The sequence below is a fragment of the Sus scrofa genome, chromosome 11, assembly GCF_054392235.1.
Source record: "Sus scrofa isolate SSC_HxYL_T2T_F1_AM1 chromosome 11, Sscrofa_HxYL_maternal_Yorkshire_Landrace_v2.0, whole genome shotgun sequence".
Lineage (NCBI taxonomy): Eukaryota > Metazoa > Chordata > Mammalia > Artiodactyla > Suidae > Sus > Sus scrofa.
The window spans coordinates 17,068,441-17,094,943 of NC_139393.1; the positions used below are offsets into that span (position 1 = coordinate 17,068,441).

Here is a 26,503-nt window from a genome sequence, read left to right on the forward strand (position 1 = left end):
AAGGGATTTGGAAGAACCTCTAGACTCAGCGCAGAGGAGACTTAGACTCAAACTCCATGATACTCAAATGCTGTGAAACTCTGATGTGGCAGAATAAGGGGATATATAGCTATATGGATAATTATGTGCTATTGTTGGAAAAAGATTCATGTACATTTAATGTTAAATTTGGGGAAAGCAAGGAAATTCATTACATTGCTGATAAAGAGTCTAAGTTATAGGTAGCAGGTGTATTGGAGGATTAAATGCCATGATTCAAGCAGAATATCTAATTGAAACCCTGGCATAGAGTTCAGTCAATGACGAATTATCAGCCTAACTCACTATGTGATTTGGGGTGCTACTTGGTATGAACAAGAGGTCTTTAAGCTCTTTTTTTTCATTTGTTTTTTGGTCTTTTTTTTTTAGGGCTGCACCTGCGGCATATCGAGGTTCCCAGACTAGGGTCCGCTCGGAACCATAGTCACCAGCCTATGCCAGAGCTACAGCAATGCTGGATCCGAGCCGCATCTGTACCCTACACCACAGCTCATGGCAATGCTGGATCCCTAACCCCCTAAGCAGGGCCAGGGATTGAGCCCATGTCCTCATGGATGCTAGTTGGGTTCGCTAAATGCTGAGCCACGACGGGAACTCCTCCTTAAGCTTTTTTTTCTCTCCCTACTTCTTTGTGTTATTAACAAAAAGTTATTTTTGTTTATGTAGGGGGTACAATCTATTTCCAGACTATAAGGACATATGTAATGTACTAAAGGCTGTTTGTTAAGTTTTTGAAGCATTGAATGCTCTCAGTTACTTAGGAAATGACTCAAAATGATTCACAAAGCTTTTACAATATTTTTCATTTTTTTAAGTTTCTTTACCAATTTGCTTTAGATTAACCTTCTGACCTACTTTTTTATAATTTATTCCAGTTTAAATGTTTTATGTTAGAGATTCCAAATAATTTGGGATATGATTTAATAATTATGTATAGGTATATGTTAGCGTCAGTAACATTATTGTACATCTTTTGAAAAAATGCTCTTTTTCCGAGTGTCTGTATGTCTTTCTGGAACTTAATTTTTTTTAAGCCATGCTTCATATATTACGGTGACTTGTTACTAATGGTAGAGGTAGAGAAGGCATTAGGGCCTTGGGGGTCATATCATATTCTATATTTTTCCCTCTAATTGTCTTTGGTATGAATCCCTTGCTTTTTGTTTTCATTAGTTTGTTTCTTGCTTTCATTCCTTTTCCTTTTGCCATCATTCGCCTTGGTCTTTTTCTTAAACTTTTATATTAGCTCTTTAACTTGTCTTGGTTTCCTTCAGTCTGTCTTTACGTTGCACTGATTTTTCTAAAGCACACCACTTGAGCGTATTAACTGTTTAAAATGTTTCATTGCTATCCCTTGTCCACTAGATTTCTCAGTACCCTTCACAATTTAGCTAGTTATCCTTATTCATCCAGCCGTATTTATTGAGTTTCTTCTATGAGCTAGATACAACCAGGCTCTGGGGATCAAATGGTAAAACAAGCAGGAGTCTGACCCCTTGGGTCTGTTTGAAAAGAAAAACATTTATAAAAGTATCATGTGATAAAAGTAAAACTGCAGTGATCAAATATCCTACATAAAGATGGAGTATATTCTGTGAGAGCTTACAATAAGAGTGTACTAGATCTAGTCAAGGTCATTGAAAGCTAAGATTTGAAGAGGTGAATAGGTTTTACTACACAAAAAGTGGTAAGGATGATCATACCAGGCAGAGGGACTGTACAAATGCTCTTTTCCCAAAGGAATTGTGTATTGAGACAGAGGCACTAAAAGAAGGCTCATGAGACTTGGAGTGTAAAAGAAGAGGGGTCATTGTGCAACATGGAAAAGAAGGTTAGGCTTGACCACACAGTGGGTCTTGAGGCATGCTAAGCAATGTTATTAATATGAATACAATAGGAAGCCATCTAAAGATTTTATTTAGAGGTAGTGGTGGAGGAGACAAGCAGATATTGGAAGACCAGTTAGGCATCGTTGCGTTAATCTTGGCAATAACTTGGTCATAGAGGTTTGTGATAGCAGAAGAGATAAAAAGAAGCAACAGTTTCAAGAGGTATTTAGAAGGTTAAATCTACCAGATTTGCTGACACATATTGTACTTGGGCGTATAAGGAAGCGGAAGATGGCTTCTTGCAGAACTGGATAGATTGTGGTACCATTCACTGAGCTAGGGAATTTTGGAAGAGTACCATTTTGGTTGGAAGGAAATCGTAAGCTCAGTTTGAACATACTGAGTTTGAAGTAACTTTGAGCCATTCAAGAGGGTATGGCAAGTAAGCAGAAGAAAGATCTAGGCTGGACATATACAATTTTAAGATACTATCTGAGTATAGGTAGTAATTGAAGCTGTGCGTAGATGGATTGAGGGTTTAGAGTATAAATTGGCCAAGGCTTAACACTGAGCCTTGAGGGTCTGCAGCACATAATATCTAGGTATTAGAGATAGTAGATATTAGGGGTATTAGAGGGTGGGGTGGAAGGCAGAGGAGCAGCCAGAAAAGCAGAGGATGTTTCAGTGGGAAAGCCGAAGTAAGAGTGTCTTTCTAAAGAGTGGTAAATAGTTTTGAATGCTGCTGGGAAGCCAAATGTGACAAATCTTTAGTAGGTTTAATGACTTTCTTTAGTTATCTATTTCTGTGTAACAAATCATCCTAAATGTTCATGGGTTAAAAGAACAACATTTTATTTCTCAAGATTCTTCATTCAGCTGGTGGCTTAGCTAGAGCTGGAACAACCAAGATGGCCTTATTTACGTGTCTAGGGCTTTGGTGCTCACTATTGCCTGGGCACCTGCTTCTTATCTCTGTGACTTGTGTCTCTCCATATGATCTCTCAACAGGCAGTGGTCTAGCCCAACTTCTTTACATGGCAGCTGGCTTCCACCAGGCTGACAGTGAAGCTTGGAGGCCTCTTAAAACTTAGGCCTGGAACACTTTTGACTGTAACTGTTACTGACTACCATGGCCAAAAAACCATCATTACTGACTTAGTGTGGGAATTGTTTTAGTAGAGTGGAAGGACTAGTAAGTGACTAGCAGATGAAGAAGAATTTCCTATCATTTCCCTGTATTTTCTCTTAACTTGACTGAAAATAGGCTGCTGATTTCCTGAATGCTTCCTGTTTCTTTCTTTCCTGCTCCTTTCCCCTGAGGGTTATTCTTCTTTCTCTACCATATTAGAATCTTAACCAATCTTAAAGGCTTTCTTAAAATCTTCAGTTCCTCTCCTTTGTACTTTGCTCTCCAGCAGTTCTGAATTTTAGTTATTTTATATTATTATTCTTTTGGCCACACCCTTGGCATGTGGAGGTTCCTGGGCCAGGGATTGAACCCATGCCACAGCAGTAACCTGAGCTGGATCCTTAACCCACTGCACTACAAGGGAATTCCTTGAATTTTAATTTAGTTTTTAATCCCATTACTTGTTATTTCTTACCTCTTATGTTTTTTAATCGTCTTTTGCTCTGCATATGCCCCGCAATCTGCAAAAGGTTCCAGATTTTCAGTCAATTTTTCATTGTTCCAGCTACCTCAGATGCGCCTTTCTCTGAGAGCCTTTCCTAATTCACCACCCAAATAATCACTTATTCCTGTACCTCATGTATACTTTCACTACTGTACACGTCATAACGTATTACAATTACTTATTTACATGTTCTCGAAGGCAGGAAATTACACTGTCTGCTGTGTTGCTTTTCATAAAATAATTCCTGAGTTATAGTCTGATTTTTGATCCTCATTCTCAATTTTTAAGAAAATGCCCTATCTGATAATAATTAAAAACTTTATATTAATAATGACTTAATTACTTCTTTAATACTGTGCCAAGTTCGTTGGTCCTAGGCCAGTGCATTAAACTATAAAGAAAAGTAATGGTTTGGTATGTGAGGTAAAAAAATTTTTGCAAGAAATACTCTTCCTATCTCTAAATTCTAAGGCCAGAATTTATGAGGTTGTATTCTGTGTGGGCCTCAGTGGAAGTATGGCATATATAAATTCTCATTATGAGTATTGTACACTGAGCTCAATGGAGGAGTCGTTGATGACTTCAGTATATGGAGTGGTTGTTTCTCTACTCCATCTGTTCTAAGTGTTAGGCAGATTTTGTGTCTTCATATCCTCTGTGTGTGGGTACATACAAGGGTCAGCTGGTTTTATGTATGGGGCACAATGATACTTCAGCTCTTGGAGATAGAACTACCTCGTCCTGCAACCCACAGAAACATTACAGTGGAATCCATGGTTGTGTGTCTGCATCCATATCTGTGTGTGTTGGGGTAGGGGGAGCACAATTCTTGTGTCAGGACACTGACTGGTGCTTGTGCTCTGTAGCCCTCATTCTGCTCCTCTTAAGCTGTGGGGATGGGAGGAACCTCTTTCATTCTTTTTTTTTGACAGATACTCCAGGCGTTGGAGGCTTGGCACAGAAAAAAATCCTATACCCCTTCTTGCCTTCTCCCTCAAACTGGTGGGGTAGGCAGCCAGGTAAACAGGTCATTAAAACCTACTATTGTGGAAAGTACGATTATTAAAGGACCTAAAATCTGAATTTCTTCGGTAATAGAATCAGTTAGCAGAACATTCAGATGCGAGGGGAAACCTCCTCAGAGTTGGTACAGATCAGTCATAGGACCCTCATGTTGGGCTCTGATGTGATCATTATTCAGGAGCCAGTTAGATTGTGTTACAGGAGAAATCTGTTTGGGTCCTGAATTTAAAATGTTTTAAAAGGAAATTTCTCTTATCTTCTTTCACTGTTTGCTGACTTTTATTTATTTTTCACATTCTGCAAGTTTAAAAAATAAGTCATAATGTATGAGAATCCTTGTTATTTGAAAGTTTATTGTTTATCTTAAAGTGAGTTAGCTGAAACATTATCCAAATCTTATTTATTTGGCTTGGTATCATCCTTATTAAATCCTGAAATAATGTCATGCTTATGGTAGACACTCAGTGAATAACTAATTAATTAAGATTTATCTTCAGTTCAGTCTTAGCAGCAAAGTCACAAATAATTAGGATCTGAACCATAAACAAACATAAAACAAGTAAAGAGGGAATCACAACTTTTATACATAAAATTTGAGTGTACCTAGTGATAGACTGTCAACTTCCTAATGTGTCTTTGCTTTTTATACCTATGGAGAAATAAATTGTATTCTTTTTTTAAATAAGAAGATAAGGAGACACTTAAAGGTGAAAGGGCAGTAGGACAGTTCTCCAGAGGAAAGAAAGAAGAATAGGAATAGGACAGTCTGTGGCGTTAGGTTTCCAAGATAATAATTATTTAAGAAATCTGGAATGGTGAGATCAATAAAATTAATCATTTAAAATAGTAATATAGAAAACCTCAATTGTATTCAAGTAAAAATAAAACTTGGTTATTATAAACAATTTTCTTTGCTTATTATAAAGCTTTGCCAAGTATAATCTTATGAAGACCCTAATAAAGACCAGTAATTTCATGGTTATGGAGAAATTATTGTATTATTGAATTACACATGATTTATCCAATTCTTAAAATTCACAGTCCTCCTTGGATGCTTTAAACTTGACTGTATAGCAGGGATTGAGTATATATTCTCCAAACAGAATACATACTCAAAGTATACATAATGTTATGTTTCAACTCATCTCTAAAACGAGGATAATAATAGTACCTATAATACCTACCCCATTGGTTTGTTATAAGTATAAATAGGAAAAGCTCCTAGAATGGTACTTGGCATATACATAGTAAGTGCTTATGATGCTAGCTATTCTTATTATTGTTTATTTTTGTTGTTATTACCTATGTACTTGAGAACTGGAAATGAACAACAAGAGGGAGAAAAGTGTATTGTTGCCTCTTTCTACTGGGTCAAAGAGTAACTGGGGGAAAAGCTAGGACCATACCTTATAAAAACAATCTAAAATGTTTATAAGCTATACGCATTAGCGGCATAATATCAGTAGATTGACTCAGAAATGGATGATTTAAAATTTTTTCTCTACAAGTAGTTATTTTTACAATTAAAATTTTCTTTTTTCCATTTAATAGAATTAGTTTCTTTTTTATATTAATAACACTTGATTTTTTTCAAATGCAGATTATAGTTTGAATAATAGTTAGGCAGTACAGTGCAGTGTTCTAGACTACCTGGGTTTAAATGGTCTCATCACTTACTGTGTACCTTCCGACAAGGTCCTAAAGCTATCTGTGCCTCAGTTTTTATCATTTATAAATAGGAATTACAGTAGTGCCTGCCACATTTGTTTATTTTGTGGATTAAATGAATATATATATATATATGGTTTGGAACAATGTCTATCATATAATAGTTACCACTAAATAATTGTTATTGTTAAATGACTTTCTTTTGGCATCAGAGACAGGACGGTCATTTCAATAAGTGGTGCTGGGAGTTCCCGTCGTGGCGCAGTGGTTAACGAATCCGACTAGGAACCATGAGGTTGCGGGTTCAGTCCCTGCCCTTGCTCAGTGGGTTAATGATCCGGCGTTGCCATGAGCTGTGGTGTGGGATCCCGCGTTGCTGTGGCTCTGGCGTAGGCTGGTGGCTACAGCTCCGATTTGACCCCTAGTCTGAGAACCTCCATATGCCGCGGCAGCAGCCCAAGAAATAGCAAAAAAAAAAAAAAAAAAAGTGGTGCTATGTCAATTGGATATCCTTTGAAGAAAAAAAATCTACCTTTACCCTTACCTCATATCATGTAACAAACTCTGTTCCAGTTGTATTTCAGGTTTAAATGTATGTGAATTAAAAAAAAAAAAAAAGGTTTTAGAACTAGAAAACATCAGAGGACATTTTAATGATCTTTGAGGATCCAAAAAGTACTATCCATGAAAGGAAAAAATATGTTAAGATAGCAAATCTGCTTCTCCAAAGATACAACTAAAATAACGAAAGAGGTTACAGTGGGAGAAGGTACTTGTAGTTCTCATATCTAGCAGAGGACTCATCCGGAATATATTAATAATCCTTCATATCAGTAAGAAGACAACAGGTAATTAAGTTTTTTATAAAGTAGGCAGAAGTCTTTAGAAGGCACTCCACAGAAGTGCACAGTGAAACTGCCAAGAAATGTATGAAAGGTGTTTGACTTCCTTAGACATCAGGGAAATAAAACCCCACTGAGATACCACTACACACACACCAAGTGGCTAAGATGAAAAAGACAGCTAATACTAAGCATTGGTGAAGGAGATTTGGAGCAAATGGTACTCTCACGCACTGCTGACTAGAGGATGAATTGGCACAACTACTTTACGGAATTGTCTATCTGATGAAAGTAAATATATTCATATTCAGTTACCTGGCAGTTTTGCGTATAGGTATATACCTAATAGAAATGCATGCATGTTTTCCATAAAGACATGTACTATACTTCATATTTGCTGTGTTTATGATATACCTAAACTGGAACAATCCAAATGCCTATCAACAACAACAACAACAAGTGGATAAATATAGTATACTCAGGGCACACGCTATGTGACAATGGGAATGAGTCATCTGCACTTACATGCAATGGTATAGTTAGATCTCACCCTCATAATATTGAAATGAAGATGCCATAAACTAGACAGACCATACTCTATAATTTCATTTATATAAAATTCAAAATTAGGCAACACTAATCTATTGGAGAAGGGTAGTAACTGGAGGGGGCATAAATTAGTAAGGTTCTGTTTCTTAATATAAGTTCTAGTTACCTATAGGCATTCAAGTTGTGAAATTTCATCAAGCTGTACATTCCTGATTTTTGTTCATGTATGCATGCACAAATGTATGTATACTATTCAAAAAAATACTGTTTTGAGATCTATGCATGTAGACCTTAGAGATCTAGTGTATTCAACTATGGTTTATGAACAGATTACAATTTATTTATTGATTCCCTTATTTGGTCTTCTAGATTGTTTCCAGTTTTGCTCTGTTTTTCAAATAATGTTTTTATATGGCTTCTTGTGGAAATGTATGAGAGTTTCTCCAAGATGCTCAGGGGTAGCATTGCTGTATCCTAGGATATGCTCATTTCAGCTGTTCTCCAAAATGGTTCTATGTAGGAGTAATGGAGAGTTCCCATTGCTGCTATTTTATACTTCTCATCACTTGGTATTGTCAGACTTTTAAATGTGTTATATATTATGGGTGTAACGTGATATCTCACTGATATTTTAGTTTGTGTTACCTGATTGATGAGTGTATTTAAGCATCTCTCCACATATTTATAGGCCATATAGGTTTTCTTGGGTTTGGGGGGATTTTGTGTGTGTTTGTGTGTGTGCGCCCATTTTTAACTTTGGGGAATTATCTTTTCATATTTATGCACATTTTTCTAATGGTTAATTTTATATTTTTCTTCTTGCAAGTCTGTGCAGTTTGCCTTGATTCTCAAAGTACATTCAGAAAGACCTCCTATTGTGATTTTAAGACTGGTAGAATTTCAACTATAGACTTTAGTTTGGAGTAATTCAACCCTCCTGAGAATATTTTTTTATTCAGGCTTTTTATCTTTTTCCTGTCCCTGCCTGCCTATCATTCCTTCCTATTTTACTAGTGGATTTCAGCTATAGGGGATTTTTTTTCCTCCTCTTTGATGAGAGAGGGTGGTAGTGATAATGGAAATAATAAGAAATAGAAAAATGAATAAAAACTTGACACGTTATATGATATTGCTGTGTATAAGTATGCTTGTGACTCTTCTTGGCTTTTTGTTTTACTTGAAATACGTTCCAAATGTAGCATTATACAGCCAGTAAACAGCTGATGCTCATCATTATCTTAGGGGTATGTGTGTGTAATCATTATCTGATTAGTTGTGTGTACACTGATTGAGGGCTGTTATTGTCCTGTGCACTACTTAACCTATGAGGTCTCTGCAGTGCTGTTATCGACTGGATTCTTGAGACGGTTCCACATGTCCCTTACTCTCCAGAGCCGCAGTGTTAACAGTTGCAACCCTTTTCCTCCAGTGCCACTGGTGACTTCATATTTGTCTTTTGGAGGGTGTGGTGAAAGCAGCAAAGGCTTGGCGTTCCTGAGCTGTTTTGCGAGTGTTACAGAATCTTTGAGGTTAGAGAACCTACCTGAGAGAACAGTCTGGCCCAGATTTCTTCAACAGGCCTTCCTTGCTGCCTTTGACTTCTGCTTCAAGTAGGATCAGTGCCAGAGGAAAAGCTCATGACCCTTGGCCAAGGGCACAAAATCTTAGCTGATCTTGATCCAGGAACCTTGCAGCAGGTTGTCTTGGCATGAGTTTTTCGGAGAGAGGTGCCATTTTAGCAGAGCTTCACTAGGAACTCTCCTAGAAGTGAATCTTTTTTTTTTTTTTTTTTTTTAATTTTTATTTTTTTGTCTTTTTTGCCATTTCTTGGGCTGCTCCTGCGGCATATGGAGTTTCCCAGGCTAGGGATCGAATCAGAGCTATAGCTGCCGGCCTGTGCCACACAGCCACAGCAATGTGGGATCCGAGCCGCATCTGCAACCTACACCACAGCCCACAGCAACGCCGGATCCTTAACCCACTGAGCAAGGGCAGGGACCGAACCCGCAACCTCATGGTTCCTAGTCGGATTCGTTAACCACTGAGCCATGATGGGAACTCTTTTTTTTTTTTTTTTTTTTTTTTTTTAATGGTTTGATTTAAGTCACTGAGGAAACTTGAGTTCTTAATGAGTGTAGAATGACTTCAGTGCCTAATTTATCAAGTTCAGAAATCTTCTTTGAGGTGAAAAGTAGAAAGACTATAAATAATACAATTATATTTTGCTTTTGATTAAAGGAGTGTAAACTCTGGCAATTAATTTGGAAGCAGCAGTTTTAACGTATGTTCCGTATTTTAAAGAAAACCCCAGTATTTGTATAAATAAGTCCCTGAATGTGCTGATTCCGGGTTTCATTTTTATTTTTAAAAATTTTGTAAGTGATAAGGATTTTTCTTTGCCCAAGTGCTGTATCCTCATCACACTTAAATATTGTTAATGATCCCAGTAACGTATGTTTTACATTTTCCCGATTATTACAAAGAACTGTGCGTTTGATTGTTTTGTCTCTGATTCTCTAGTAGTTCCACCAACCCCTCCCCCCACTTTGCTTTTCTGTGCCATTGATACATTGGAGAAACTAGGTCATCTGTCCTGTTGAGTGTCCCACATTCTGGGTTTGACAAATTGCTCCAGCTCCTATGGTGGTGGATAACTTGATCCTGTATTTTCAGTAGTCCCATTAAAGTGGTAGTTAGAACTGAAGGCTTGGTTAGATTCAGACTCAATTTTTCCTTCCCTTTCTTTTGCCTTTTCTTTCAATGTTATGTACTTTGTATTGTATCTCATCATGAGACACATACTGTCCAGTTGGCCCCATTTACTTTTGCTGAGACTGGTATGTGGATCTCTTGGCACAGAGGTGCCCATTAGAATTGCTTTAAAACTTTTTATTTCGTTATTTATTTTTTGTCCTTTCTAGGGCCGCTCCCGCGGCATATAGAGGTTCCCAGGCTAGGGGTCTAATTGGAGCTGTAGCCGCCAGTCTATGTCAGAGCCACTGCGACGCGGGATCCGAGCCTCGTCTGCGATCTACACCACAGCTCACGGCAATGCCGGATCCTTAACCCACTGAGCGAGGCCAGGGATCGAACCCACAACCTCATGGTTCCTAGTCGGATTTGTTTCCACTGTGCTGCGACAGGAACTCCCTGAAAGCTTTTTAAAAGTCTTAAAGAATTGTAGATTCTGATTGAGCAGGTCTGAAGGGAATGGGGAAAGCCATATAATAAAGAACCCCCAGCAAGAACCCTCAAACCTTCCGCCTTTACTCAGATGTAAAAATCATTACCTTTAATACAGTTAATATATATTTAGAGTGAAAAAATTTACTTTTAAGCAAATACTTTGGAAAGATATGTTTTTTAATAAAATGAAGCATATTTAAAATTATTACTGTGGAGATGTTTGAGGCTACTGTGGTGTAATAGGAGAACTATTGACTTCAACCCAGGAGGCCAGATCATTTATTCTGACATTTTTTTTTTATCTAGAAAATAGGAACCCTAAGACATTCATCATAGGGTTATTTTAATGATTAAATGAAATGATTTATTTGGAAGTAGTGCAGCACCTGGTGGTGAGTTATACTGAAATCTGAAAAGCAAGAACAGAAATAGATTTTTTTCCTTTGAGGTCTTCAGAGTAAAGCTTAAAAAAATTGAAGTAATAATATCTCCTGTGCTGTTTTAGCTATATATATAGCTTTTGAGCTTGTTTTTTGAGTGATAGGAGACTAATGACTCATGATGTAATTTTAATGTAAGTGTAATCATTGTGGCCTTGTGGGAGAAATAGTGTGTGGAAATCTTACTGTTTTTCCCCCCTTACTTTCAGCTCCATTTACCTCTTAATTCTCCTTTGCCTGGAAGTGAATTGACCAAGGAACCTTTTCGTTGGGATCAGAGACTCTTTGCATTAGTGTTGCGGTTGCCTGGCACGATGTCAGTAGAATCAGAACAGTTGACAGGTGTCCCTTTAGATGACTCTGCAATTACACCAATGTGTGAAGTGACAGGCGGTAAGTGTTTTGCTGGCAGTAATTTGGTGACTTAAAGCAGAGTTTATCTGAATGTTTTAAAATGTGCATTTCAAAAGTCCGTGTTTGTTTTTGTTTAATAAGTTAATATTAGAAGTTAATAAACATATGGTTTTAAAACTACATTAATGAGGGTCTTTGATCTGATTTGAATAGGATGTAAATACTATTGGATCTGCTAATGAATGATAATTTTTTTCTAATCATATAGAAAATGCTGGTATTTGAAGTTGTTGGACTTCTTTTTTTGGCCGTGTCTGCAGCATATTGAACTTATATTCTTATCTACAGAGATTGCCAGTGACTTACAAATGCACGGTATTATTTTCTCAGAAAAAATGTTTATCCATATAATGATTAATGCCTGGTTAGGTAGTTTTCCCCAGAGGCAAAGAGGAAGCTGGACAGGTTAGAAGAAACAGGTAGTTGTCTCTTAACCAGCTAGTCCATGTAGTCACTGCTAAGTGTGGAACTGATTAACAGGTGGATTAAATTCATATGGTTATGTATTGAGTGCCTGCTGTTTACCAAGCACTGCTCCATACTTGAGCATTCCTGTAGTGAATATGACAGGCACGGACGGTATTCTTACTTTCGCAGAGCATTTTAGTTCTCACTTAGGGAATTTGATACTAAAATGTCCAAGTCTGGCATACCACTGTTTCATCTGTGCCAGGGGTTGTGACATGGTCTCCATACACTGTCAGAGCACTGCTGAGATTCCGTTATAACAAGCCAGCTATGTGAGTTAAAGGAAAAATAAAAGGTCTAAATAGAATTTTAGGTGCTTCTAAAATTCTGTGAATTTTGGAAATCTGCAAATTTCACAAACAAGAAGGGTACCCTACATAGGTAAGTGAAGTAGATAAGTTAGGAGAAGATTCCCAAGTCATTGTTGGTAATATCTTTCAATGACCCAGGAACCTTAGTTGCTAAAGGTATTAGGCAGCTTTCCCCAAATTTACATCCTGAATCTCTTCTGATGTAGTGGTTTATTTGCTTCTTTTCATGCTCATGCTAGCAATAATGGAAAGCTGCTTAAGTGCCACTCACATTTTCATATATATTAATAATGTTTTCTTATTTTTGGAAGACTGTTGACTAAAAATGTTTTTAGGATAAAGCACCAGAAAAGTAGAAAATTTAATATGCATTGGTGCTGCACCATACAAATATGTAATCAATGCTAACATTGTGATCACTACTTATAATTCTGTGCATTTTTAAACCTAATAATAAGAGTAGCGTGTGTACATTTATTTTTTCAATTATAGAATAATTCATGTTCATTAAGGGAAACTTGGAGAGAAATTTGTGTTGCTAAAGTAATTAATATTTTATGTTTTTAATGCATACTTAAAAATTATATATAATTGTCACTGTAAACATTTTTATTTCATCATCAGGTAATTAATGAATACTCTATGCCAAATAACTGTTTGCAGTCTTGGGACTACAGCACGAATAGTAGACAGAAAGCTTACATATATTTGGACTGTGTGACAGATAAAATCATATAAAATGAATAAGTAGTATTTTAGGAGTGCTACTTACTGTGTAGAAAAAAAGTGGGGTAAGGGTGCAGAGAGTAACTTGAGGCAGAGAATGAGTATTTCTGGGAAATCTTCTGAGAAGACTTTTTTGTTTTTTTTTTAAACCATAAAGCTAAAGAATATGCTTACTCCACTTTGAATCAATTTGGAATATTGCATATCCTTGGAGATTATTATACTCCTTATCTAAAGAAGTAAATAAAACAGTATTTCTTTTATAAATTATATTTGCATATCTCTAATTTTGATGTAAAAATTACTTGTTCGAATAAGGATTAAATCAGCCCTGGCTGTATCTTAAAAATATGAGTCCTTCTAAAATCATTGTTACAGCATGTTCATCAGCCTTTTTTTTTTAATTGAGGTGCAACTGGCATACACAACATTATTTTAGTTCCAGATATACAACATAATGATTCAGTATTTGTATATATTGTGAAATGATCATCCCAGTAAGTCTAGTGCATTTGAACAGAAACCTTGAGTAATGGTATAAACCATATGAAGATCTAGGCGAGGAAATCATAAGAAAAGGAACAAGCTGTATTTTTGGAAGCAATAGGAAGGCTGATATGGCTGGAGCTTATATAGAGTAGAACTAAAGAGTAAAAGATTGGTTTAGAGAGGTGGGCAAGGGCCAAATATTCAATAGCCTTTTAGGCTGTAATACTTTTTATTTTCCAGGTGTGATGAGAAGCTATTGGAAGGCTTTTTTTTTTTTTTTTTTTGGCTGCACTTGCGGCACATGGAAGTTCCTGGGCCAGGGATTGAGTCCGAGCTACAGCTGTGCCAATGCTGAATCCTTAACCCACTGCACCAGTCCAGGGATCAAACCCGCACCTCCACAGAGACAGCGTCGGATCCTTGAGGGCTGTTAATAGGAGTTGACATCTGATTTGTTTGAAAGATCCCTTCAGCTGCTAGATGAGGATGTACTGTAAAGTGGTGAGGGTGGAAGCAGGGAGACTAGAAAGAGAGAAGTGTACTTTGATCTAAATTGCTAGGTTTGGATATAGTGCAAGGCGATCTGATGGAAAGGAGAACTAAGGCTGAGGGCAGTGAGGGAAGAAGGAATCAAGGGTGATTCAGTTGGCCTGACTGGAGGTGAGTGGCTGGGCCATGCACTGGATAGGTACTCAGAGGAGAAGCAGGTTGAGGAGGGGCTCAGGGATTATATCAAATTATAAAAACATGCCTAATGGACATGTTGGTGGAAGTACTGAGGATAAAAAGCATTTTACAAGAATTACAAGACTTTTTTCAATTAAATAAAAATTTAACTTAGCCTCTATAAGGAGTGTTGTCTAACTTAGAAATGTTCCTTTTGTCTCTTACCCATTTTATTAAAATCATCATCTAGTATACTCTGGGGGGAAAGTAGATTTTGTTTTGTTTTTGTTTTGTTTTCTTTCACTTTACTGCCTTCAGACTCATCATATTTAGATTTTTTTGTGGACCCTACGTAACCACAAGTGAGCCAGCTCCTTGACTTAAAAGTGTGTGCTTTTCTCACAGATATAATTAGGGATCCCAGAAATTTTATCCTTCAATACAAAGTGCTATACATTTCCAGGAGGTGAGTTTTGACATAAAGAATAAGAGAAACATAACATAGGTTATAGGTTCACTTTGCAAAGATAGAAAAATTTGCTTTAACTTTGAAAAGAACTGATGGGTTTTTATTATTTTCTAAGTGTTTCAAGTTTATATACTTTTTCTCCAATTTTTATAAAATGTCTTTGCTAATAATTTTATTTCATGCAAAGGTCATAACTTATTTACTTGTATTTTTCTAATCAATTAGTTAATGATACAAGTTAGGGGAGTAGAGAGAGGATTGCCACATTTTATACTTAAAAACTTTTTTTTTTTAATGACATCTTGGGAATATCCTTAAATATCATGAAATAAGATACTGAACCTTTATAAAATTTTCTAAATACTCTGTGATTTAAGACAATCAGCCTTTTAATGTGTTGTTTTATGTGTATGTTTAAATTTACTCAGAAAAAAAGATTTTAATTTGACAATTCATTCATATAAGTATGATTCCATATAGACTTCCTATTTTAAATACTGATTTTGAATTAGCATTATGATTTTCAGGGAACTAGGTATATCCAGATGAAAGTTTCATATACCTTGTAAGGGTTTGAATCTTGGCTGTACTACTGAATACTAACTTGGATACCTTAGTTAATTTCTCTGTGCTTTAGTTTTCTCTTTGGAAAATGGAAAAAGTAACCCATACAATTGTTGGTAGGATAAAATAATACAATAATGTTATTGCGCCGCCGCACAAGCTTGGTCGGTAGAACATGAGACTCTTAATTATGTGATTAGAATAGTGCCAGGTACATAGACACTCAATAATTGGTGGATATTTTTATAATTATGGCTCTCGTTGTGTACAGGTAAGCCATCTGTTATGTGATACTTGTTTTTCTAAGTAAAGCTTACTCTGAGGATTTGAATCATACTACTGCCTAATACTCTCTTTCCTGAGTAGTCTTTAGCAAATCACATGTTTAGTGTAAATTGAATATACCGTGTTTGGTAATAATTTGTTGAATTTGTTAAAGATAGGATTTTGCCATTTTGAATTTATTACAGATAACATTATGTTTGATTAAAGATTTTTGGTGTTATTTTTCAGCACTGGTCTAGAGCAGCACACAAATAGAAATATGATATGTTACATATATAATTATAAATTATATAGTCACTAAAAAAGAACAGGTAAAAATCATTTTCAATAATATTTAAATCAGTATGTACAAAATATTTCAACATGAAAATGATATTTAAAAATGAGGTATTTTACATTATTTTCATCTTGCATCTACAAAATCCAGTGTATAACTGTATATCTCAATTTGGACTAGCTACGATTCAAGTTCTTAGTACCCATGTGTGGCCAGTGGCTGCAGTATGGGATAGCATAGGTCTAGATATATTTATTGAAAATCTGGTTTAAGAAATCTTTGCACTTGTGTCTTTTCCTTTTCTTTCCTTTTCTTTTTTTTCTTAAGGTTGTACCTGCAGCATATGGAAGTTCTCAGGCTAGGGGTTGAATTGGAGCTGCAGCTACCAGCCTATGCCACAGCCACAGCCACAGCCACAGCTGTGTGGGAACCAAGCCGCATCTGCTACCTATAGCACAACTCATGGCAACACCAGATCCTTAACCTACTGAGCAAGGCCAGGGATCGAACCCACATCTTCATAGACACTAGTCAGGTTTGTTACTGCTGGGATACAGCAGCAACTCCCATTTATATTTTTTCCTTTTTCTTTTTTTTCTTCTTAGGGCCACATCTGAGGCATATGGAGGTTCCCAGGAAGTTCCCATAGAGGTGCAGTGGAAACAAATCCAACTAGGAAACATGAGGTTGTAGGTTCGATCCCTGGCCTCGCTCAATGGGTTAAGGATCCGCCGTTGCCATGAGCTGTGGTGTGGGTTACAGCCACGGCTTGGATCTGGCGTGGCTGTGGCTGTGGCATAGGCTGGCAGCTGTAGCTCTGATTAGACCCCTAGCCTGGGAACCTCCATATGCCACGAGTACGGCCCTAAAAAAAGCAAAAAAAAAAAAAAAAATATATATATATATATATGTTAAAATATACAAGAGGGAAATTCACTTAAGATGGGTAGTCAGAAAACCATATGCTACTATCTGTATATTAAAGTGCAAGTACTTAAAATATGCAGTGCCTGCTAGCAGATCAATTAATAATTATTGAGTATCTGCTGTGTCCTTAGTATTACTCTTTAGTGATAATACTTCTTTTAAGCAGGAGTAAAATTTTTTGGGGGTTATCAGATGCTGTGTATGTACAATAAAGTTAAATTGTATTGGAAAACAGTTGGAGATAGTTTTTTATATTTATATATTTTAAAATCACATCTCACACAATATATTATATGTAGTGATTTTTTTTCATTGTGGTTTGTTCAGACCAAGATTTCTATTTTCTTTATACCTTTAATTAGAAGAAAAAATTTACATGATTGATTGATGACAACTATTTTTGTTTTGTTATTCTTCCATTAGATGATGAAAAAGTCAACTTTATCATTGAATTTTTGTAAATCAGTATTGTCAAAAATCCTACTGGGGTTCTTCTTTGCTAAAAGTAGTAATTTCTGCAACTAACAAGTTCTCTTTATTCTTTTTATTTCAGGCCGCTCATACTCTGTATGTTCTCCAAGGATGCTTAATCAGTGTCTGGAGTCCTTGGTGCAGAAAGTACAAAGTGGGGTAGTAATAAACTTTGAAAAAGCAGGACCAGATCCTTCCCCTGTAGAAGGTATTGTACTTTTTTAAACAGACATTTTAAACTTACTTTATCAAGTATTCAACTAGAACGGAAAAATTACTAGGATTTGGCTTTAACGTTGACAAGGCCAAATTATAAGATAACAGAATGACTGTCAGTAAAGAGGGAAGATTAAATAGGGAAGTCAAGATAATATGTTAGTCGTTCAGTAGCATCACCTTTTTAAACTGGTTGTTCATAACCCTAAGAATTTGTAAGAGCCAAAAACCTTTTTAAAGCATTTACAGATTAGCCTATTTCCTTTTTTAGTTTTGCAACAATGATTCTCTAGTATATACACTTCTTCCATGTCCCTTAATTTACAAGAGTTTCAACTCTAGGTGTTTAATTTCTTAACTCCGTTTTTTTCTAAGAGGCAGACTGGTTGGTGTGGTTCCAAAAATGGAAAACTAGCCTTTACCATTTAGCTTGATTTCTATAACTCTTTTAACTTGATTCTTTTTAACTTTTAAGTGAACCTCAATGGCTTTATTCTAATATTCTGTGATCATGAACTGTTTATATTAGCCGGAGGGTATAAGAAGTTTCACCAGAACGAATGGACAGCTTACATCTGGACCCTCTGCATTGTACAATGTAGCTTATGTAGCTTATGACAAGAATTAGAAAGTTGTTAATGACGCTTGGCAGGGGTGATCTGCTAGAGTGAGTAACTGGGAAAAAAGTAAGGTCATAAAGATGAGGTAATGGTACCCTCAGAGGCGATTATAGAGAAGGAGCAGAAGGTGGTAAAATTATTTAAGTTGTATTGCTGTGTCTGGTTTAAAAAACAAACTTACAAAAAATTAAATTGTTGGACGTGGAATGTATTTAAATTATTTTAGGACTGTACTTAGAGTTAGGCACTAACTCGGTGTTTATTAAACAGTTGAAGAGAGTTGTTATTTTCTAGAACTGTTTTAGATTAAAGGTAGATGCCTCAAATCTGGATTTGCATATTAAGTTTTTGTTTTTGTTATTAGGATTTAATTAAGATGATTTTAAAGAAATATTCATTTAGCAATACTTACACCTTGTATTTACTAAGCTAGGCATTGATGAAAAAGAAATTGGGTGTTTGTCCTTATCATCTGGTGGGAAAAATACCGTTCATTAAACAAATATTTATCGCAAAGTATGTTTTACATACTCTAATTGGGCAAGCAAAGGATGCTGTGGGACCGCCTTTCAGCTGTTGAATTCATAGTTGGAATTTGCTGGTGTTACTCTCTAATGAATTCGAATCTAATCTGAATGTCAAGCCTTAGTCATAATAGTATTCTGCCATGTAAGAAAAACGGGAAAATCCAGAATTTAACAAGAATTAAGACAGTTTTACTAAGTAACTATAAATATATAATAATAAATATAATTTTTATGTTTTTTTCCCTTAATGATATATACTTTCTTTGTTTTAATTTTTGTGCTATAGATGGGCAGCCAGATATATCAAGGCCTTTTGGATCCCAGCCTTGGCATAGTTGTCACAAACTCATATATGTCAGACCAAATCCTAAAACTGGGGTTCCTATAGGTCATTGGCCTGTTCCAGAATCTTTTTGGCCAGATCAGAATTCTCCAACACTAGTAAGTATGAGGGAGACTGTGACTTTGTAATAGTAATCATTAACTGCTTTTCATACTAGTTTTAAGTGTTACTATTATTAAAGATATGGTTTATCTGTAGGAATTAGATGTTCACAGTGCTATAAGCTATGACTTGCTTCAGTATACTATGTTGTTACTGGTATGGTGGTTAAAAAGCAGATAGGGACCAGACTGTCAAGGTTCTTTGTGTGTGATATTAAAAGAAAAGAATCTGGCCCTATTTTTAGGTGATTGACTGCTACTTTTACCCAGTAATTTGAGATAGGAAAATTATATGATTATATTTCATGGCATGGGATTGCTTGGAGGAGGCTGACTAATTAGGGAGACTAATTAAAAATAAACAGTTGTACTAATCTAGTTTGAGACGTGATGAAGGCGTTAATTTGATTAGTAAGAAAGTTTAGAGTGCTAAGGTGAACATTTAGCATGGACAGAAGACAGTACGTGCTGAGAAGCTGCCATGTTTATGTGTCTAAGTGGCTTAGAATTTGTGGTACCATTTAATCTATGTCTTTAAAGTACTGTGGTTTGTGCAGCTCTAGAACAAAGTTGAGTGTATTTACCACAGGGTAACCAATACCCTGAGTAGGGAAGGAAAAGCATTAGAACTTCTATTTATGTTTGCTTTTTTCTATTTTCAACATTATTTTGATATATATCTTAATATATACTTATAACTTAATTTATAAATAATTTATAAGTAAATATATACCTGTGTTAATATACTTTATATTCAAAAACTTGTACTGATCAACGTGTATGATCAGTTTGGAAGCCTCTACTATGTACAAGTAGATAAATTGCTACAACTGAGGACTAATGAACGTTTCTGTTCATTATTTGTTTCTTATATATAAAAATTAATGAGTACTTATTTAATTCTGAAATTTTGCATTTGATTTTTCTGATAAATTTGATTTTAAGATCTGTAAAGGTCTAATCTTTATAGATTTTGAAGTGTTTTATTTTCTCGTGTATAGTATATAATTTAAGCATTGCATTTAGGTATTTTCTTGCAGCGTAGTGGTGCTCTCATTAGTAAATGAAACTCTCCCTAGCAAAACTGGGTAAACTTGGGTAGTGAGGGATGCTAAAAAGAAGTTTGTTTCTGGTGCTCTCTGTAAAGAGTAATGATAAGCCTTTCTCCTCTAGCCACCTCGTACATCTCATCCTGTAGTGAAGTTTTCCTGTACAGACTGTGAACCAATGGTTATTGACAAATTGCCTTTTGACAAATATGAATTGGAACCTTCACCGCTGACTCAGTTTATCCTGGAAAGAAAATCTCCTCAAACGTGTTGGCAGGTGAGCTAAACAACTGTAGTGATTTGAAAATTTAAGTTGATTGAATCAGTGGTTTTATGTAACATTCTGCAAAGGTTATTAAATAGGAAGTTTTAACCACTCCTTTTTAACAGGTATATGTGAGCAATAGCGCAAAATACAGTGAACTTGGCCATCCCTTTGGTTACTTGAAAGCCAGTACAGCACTGAACTGTGTCAACTTATTTGTGATGCCTTATAATTACCCAGTCCTCCTTCCCCTTTTAGGTAAGTTATTCTTGTCACATTCTCTGTGGCTTAGCATACATTGGAATTTTCCTAAAAACAAACTCTGGGAACATCTCTTAAGTTTTCTTGTCTTCTGGAAATTAATGAAGTTTTTCTTTCTTTTTTTTGAAAATATTGAAGCTGTCTAAGGTTGTTTTATAGCAACCTGTACATGTTTCTGTTAAATTGAAAGTCAGCATCAAACTTCCTTTGATTCTGCAAACTATTGAAGACTTGTATTTTAAATTTCTAAATTAAATATTCTAAGTTTTTTGCAAGTTAGATTCTTATATAGTTAGAATTGGTATGCAGGCCTTGTATTTGGTAAATAATTAGACATTTTGTGGAAGTATATCATTTATAAGATCTAAGTGTGTTTTCTTTCCAAGAATTTATCTATACTTTAATTTTCATTTGGCAAATTTTTCTTTTCTTCTGGCTGCAGCATTCAGTGGCTTGATGTGGGATCTCTGTTCCCAGATCAGGCATTGAACCCATGCCGCACTGGTGAAAGTGCTGAGTCCTAGCCACTAGACCACTGGGGAACTCCTGGCAAATTTTTTTTTTTTAATGACTGAATTAAAATAATATAATAAGCCTAAAGTTGGTTTCCAGGGACCTCTTGGCTATAATTTTTTGAGGGGTAATGTTTGAGAAAACATCTTTCCCTTCATGGAATTGCATAAGATTTAAAAGTTATAATCAAAATGTTAGTGGTATACTTTATAGAAAACATCATGCCTACTTTGTTTCTGTCTTCAAATCCATTTCATGTTTAGATTTTCCTTGTGTATTTCATGATTCTCCCTTTATTATGACATATTTTAGACTATAATCGGCACCTTTTCATTTTTAAAGTGATATTACTACTCAAAACTGACAGAACCAAAAATTTTTTACCTTTAAAAATTTTTTTAAAAACACAGGTTTAATACATAAGAAGGCTGACTTTAAAAATGAAACTTACTTGGAGTTACCATTGTGATGCAGTGGTTAACGAATCTGACTAGAAACCATGAGGTTGCGTGTTCAATCCCTGACCCTGCTCAGTGGGTTAAGGATCCAGCGTTGCCCTGAGCTGTGGTGTAGGTTACAGATGCAGCTCAGATCTGGTGTTGCTGTAGCTGTGGAATAGGCCAGCACTGTAGCTCCGATGCAATCCCTAGCCTGGAAACCTCCATATGCCTTGGGTGAGGCCCTAAAAAGCAAAATAAGTAAATAAATAAATTAGTAAAAATTAAAAATGAAACTTAGTGGACTTGATTTTCATGTGTGAAAGCAGTGAATGATGATCGTTTGTTCACATTATCCATTTATAGATGACTTGTTTAAAGTGCATAAAGCAAAACCGACATTGAAATGGAGACAGTCATTTGAAAGTTATTTGAAGACAATGCCTCCCTACTATCTTGGGGTAAGAATATCGTTAAAAACAACTTGTTATAAGATTTTATATTATGCATATAATTTACTGTAGGGATTCAAACTTTTATTTATTATTGTTACAGAATAAATGTCATGAAATTGAGTGTACAAATGACTCTATAGCTATAATGGGAGAGAAATGTTTCGGTGTTGTGTAGAGTAATGATGGTGATGATCAGGAGAACGTATGTGTATATAATGCTTACCCAGGCCTGGTACCATCCTCCTTTAATTCATATGGTAACCCTCTGGGGCAGAAATCACTGTTCCTGTTTCACAGATAAGGAGACTAAGTCACCGAAAGATTAAATAATTCATCCAAGGCTACATGGCTTTAGAATTTAGGCTTTTAACCTCAGTTGTACTTAAGTTTTTAAAATTACAGTCTTATAATTATTTCTCTTTAAGGGTACAAAAAAAGATTTGTATTGCATTTTCCCCTAAATCTCCAGAAACCTGTTTTAAGCATATATTCTCACAGAAACTTGTATTTTTAGAACCATGAATTTTCTGATTATTTAAAACCTGTGTATCATAATAGGTATTTAATAATGCATACATTATTTTGTGAAAAGTAACTTCTTAACAAAAAGACCTGCATTAAGAGCACTTTAAAACATTACTCCTCCAGGAGTTCCCGTCGCGGCGCAGTGGTTAACGAATCCGACTAGGAACCATGAGGTTGCGGGTTCGGTCCCTGCCCTTGCTCAGTGGGTTAACGATCCGGCGTTGCCGTGAGCTGTGGTGTAGGTTGCAGACGCGGCTCGGATCCCTCGTTGCTGTGGCTCTGGCGTAGGCCGGTGGCTACAGCTCCGATTCAACCCCTAGCCTGGGAACCTCCATATGCCGCGGGAGCGGCCCAAGAAATAGCAACAACAACAACAAAAGACAAAAGACAGGAAAAAAAAAAAAAATTACTCCTGCTTTCATTGCAGGAATATTACAGCATTTGACTGTAACTAAGCTTTCTAAGTGGTCCTTAATAAGAACAATAATTCCTTGAGCTTTGAAAATCCTATGTAATAGTTTTAAGAGAAAAGTCATGTGTGTCTAGCATATAGTGCCTGCTATGTGAGCGTAGTAAAAGCAGGAACACTTGGATGTGAACTGTTGCACATATTTGACTCATTGTATGTTTCACAGTCAACTGTGAGGATTTAGCCAAAGCTACATGTATATTGAATGTCAGATCTGGAATTTGATTCCAGTTTGACACCAGTGCTTTTTTCTGCTATGTCAGTGAATGGTTATCCTTTTTCTGACTTTGTCCCACATATGCTAAATAGTCCGCCAGTGATGTTTTTCATTGCACAAAGTGCTTCTCAATTAGTCTTTCCTTTCAGTTGAAAATTATTTCACTATACCATATCCATAGTAAATATTAGGCTATTTTTGCTTCTTCATTTTTCCTTCAGAGCTTGTTTCCATTTTTTCAGCTCAGCTAATGGTAACAGTAGTAATGATTAATATCTACTGAATACTTAACTGTGTGCCAGATGTATTTAATCCCATGACAAACTTATGAGATAGAAACTAGTATTATCTTACAAATGAGAAACTTAAGGCACTTGAGCCAGGATCACTGAGCTAGTGAGGGGTCTAGCCACAGCCCTTCCAGTTAGCCAAGGTAGAAATCGTCTATTTTCCTTGACTCTTTTTCACTTATCAAATCTACCTCTGCACTGTGTCTCCTGCCTGTTTCTTCCCAACTTAGTGTTTCCAATGATACTAAGAAGTCCAAGACTTCACCCTTCCTTGCTCTGGGTGTTATTTTTATAGCCTCTAATCTTTGTTGACTATTTCAGACTGGCTTTCATAACTCACATTTTGCTGAAATACAGATAAGATTATGTGACTCTCTTATTGAAGAAAAGAAGGAGACATTCTTGGGGCAAAATTTTCAAAATCGACAATACATGTAGCTGTAAATTTTCGACAAGCTTAGGATTGAGTGGTGTTTTCTTTTTCCCTACAGCCTTTGAAGAAAGCTGTTAGAATGATGGGAGCACCTAACCTAATAGCAGACAGTATGGAATATGGACTTAGTTACAGTGTCATTTCATACCTCAAAAAACTGAGTCAGCAGGTAATGTTAAGAAATAGAGCCATTAAGTATTTTGAATGGTTTTGGCTAAGGTGTTTTATAGGCCAGATGTTAGTTCTTGATGGTTCTAATTCCATCATATTAATGTAGTACATTTTAAAACCACATCACATATTATATAATAACATAATTCCATTTCAAGTACATAGTATGCCATGTTTTGAAATGTCAGTTTCAAATAATAATTCCTAGTTTGTACAAATGGCTTTATTAATGTGTCCTAGCCTTCCTGTACATGAAGAGTCTTCATGTTTTCTTTTGGGAAATTTATGTTAGAAAGTTGTCAAAAAAATCAGTTTCTTTTGCTTTAGATTTTAAAATCTATAGTTTATTCTTTCAAAATGGGAATTTCAAATTTCTTTTGAAATGTTTGTAAAAATAATGAATTTTGTCATTTTGAGCATAAATCACATTAACAGTTACTGTAGTATTCAAGCAGTATTCAGTTTGACTGCTGTTACTGAAATTGTATAAAATACAATTTTTCTAGTACTACTGAAATGTAGGTTGGAGTCAAAATATTGCTATTTGCTTTTTAGTGAAAAACTTCATCTCTATTTGCCATATCTTTGAGCATTTAGTTATATGTTGGCTATAATGTAAGTAAACATTGATGAAATTTTCTTTTTCTAATTTTACATGGTCTCTGAATTGGAAAGGATACGTTTACATTTCATGATTTAGGGGTAGTGGATATTAATAAATAAAATAAATTGAAGTTGTATTTGTATGTCCTGCCCCAAAAGGTAAGAATTGTGATCATTTAAAATCCTAAGACATTATAAACTATGTTAAGTTTACCAAGAACTGAAAATAAACTACAGTACTAAGTAGAGCTTTAAATTTCCTGTGTTCTTTTTAAATGTAGGGAATAATTTATAGAAGACCAAAACTATTAGCATTTAATTTACCACTTTAGATTATGTCAAGACAACTTTTGTTTATTTTTGCTTTAGGCCAAAATAGAATCTGATCGAGTCATCGGTTCTGTAGGCAAAAAAGTAGTACAGGAAACTGGAATTAAAGTCCGAAGCCGATCACATGGTTTATCAATGGCTTATAGGAAAGATTTTCAACAGCTGCTCCAGGGAATTTCAGAGGATGTTCCTCACAGACTGCTAGACCTTAATATGAAAGAATACACTGGGTTCCAAGTTGCTTTGCTTAATAAGGTAATGGTTATAGGAATTTAGTACTGCTCTAGTTACATTGTTATATTGTTTTAATACATCCAATTTTCTGTTCACTGATGCTCAGTTTGTCCAAACTTCTATACCTCTGCAGAAAAATGATCAATTATACTCTTACTGAATCATTGAATTTTAGAGTTCAACACTGTACCTGGTGAGTGGATAAGTGGACTGGCAAAGAGCAAACCATCCCATTCATTTTATAGATGAGAAGACAGGCTGAAAGTCACATAGCTAAGGGTAGGGTTCGCTGTAGTTTGGTACTTACACTGCTGACCTTGGGAGCACAGCATGATTCTGAAACGCTTTGTGAATAATCATTATTAAAAAGGTCCTCATCCCAGTGGTTGTTTTGTAGAAACAGGGTGATTCTAAAATTTATATGTAAGTGTAAAGGTCTTAGAATAGCCAAAACAATTTTGGAAGAGAAAGTTGCAACACTTGCACTATGTACTTTTAAAAGTTTCTGTAAAGCTTCAGTGATCAGTATGTTGTATTGTTGGCATAGGGATAAGTATACAGGTCAGTAGAAGCAGACCCTCACATGTACAGTCAGTTTTTAATAAAGATGCCAAAATAATTCAGTGGGTGAAGAGACAGCCGTTTTAACTGATAGTGCAGGAACAACTGGATATCCATATTTATAAACTTTTGCCTCACATTACTTGAGATGATCATGGTCATAACTAAACCTATAAACTTCTACAAGGAAACAGGATAAATTGTTTAATATGTTGGATCATGGGTCAGTGAAGATTTCTAAAATGTAACACAAAAGCACACACACACAAATGCATACAAATTTGATAGACTGAATTGGGTTTTTGTCTTTTTTTTTTTTTTTTTTTGTCTTTTTTTTTGTCGTTTTTGTCTTTTGTTGTTGTTGCTATTTCTTGGGCCGCTCCCGTGGCATATGGAGGTTCCCAGGCTAGGGGTCGAATCGGAGCTGTAGCCACCAGCCTACGCCAGAGCCACAGCAACACAGGATCCGAGCCGCGTCTGCAACCTACACCACAGCTCACGGCAACGCCGGATCGTTAACCCACTGAGCAAGGGCAGGGACCGAACCCGCAACCTCATGGTTCCTAGTCGGATTTGTTAACCACTGCGCCACGACGGGAACTCCGG

The 26,503-nt window shown here is 35.9% G+C and overlaps 1 protein-coding gene and 1 long non-coding RNA gene across 6 annotated transcripts in view; one reads left to right on the forward strand and one right to left on the reverse strand.

Annotated features, from left to right (window-relative positions):
• INTS6 (integrator complex subunit 6) overlaps positions 1-26,503 on the forward strand; it is a 90,217-nt gene that overhangs the window by 51,545 nt on the left and 12,169 nt on the right. For 3 of the 5 annotated variants that reach the window (XM_021065288.2, XM_084981602.1, XM_084981603.1), the window contains 8 exons: positions 11,420-11,603; positions 17,360-17,485; positions 18,927-19,081; positions 20,258-20,410; positions 20,524-20,656; positions 21,976-22,070; positions 24,057-24,167; positions 25,142-25,357. In XM_021065288.2, the coding sequence (XP_020920947.1) occupies positions 11,420-11,603; positions 17,360-17,485; positions 18,927-19,081; positions 20,258-20,410; positions 20,524-20,656; positions 21,976-22,070; positions 24,057-24,167; positions 25,142-25,357 (1,173 nt within the window). Of the gene's footprint in view, positions 1-4,434; positions 4,522-11,419; positions 11,604-17,359; positions 17,486-18,926; positions 19,082-20,257; positions 20,411-20,523; positions 20,657-21,975; positions 22,071-24,056; positions 24,168-25,141; positions 25,358-26,503 lie in introns of all 5 variants that reach the window. The other 2 variants (XM_021065287.2, XM_084981601.1) reach the window with 1 other exon arrangement.
• On the reverse strand, positions 11,946-16,772 carry LOC146398559 (uncharacterized). Its single transcript, XR_014819450.1, has 2 exons — positions 16,707-16,772; positions 11,946-16,213 (listed from the first exon to the last, which is right to left on the reverse strand). It is a non-coding gene; the product is annotated as an uncharacterized LOC146398559 (long non-coding RNA).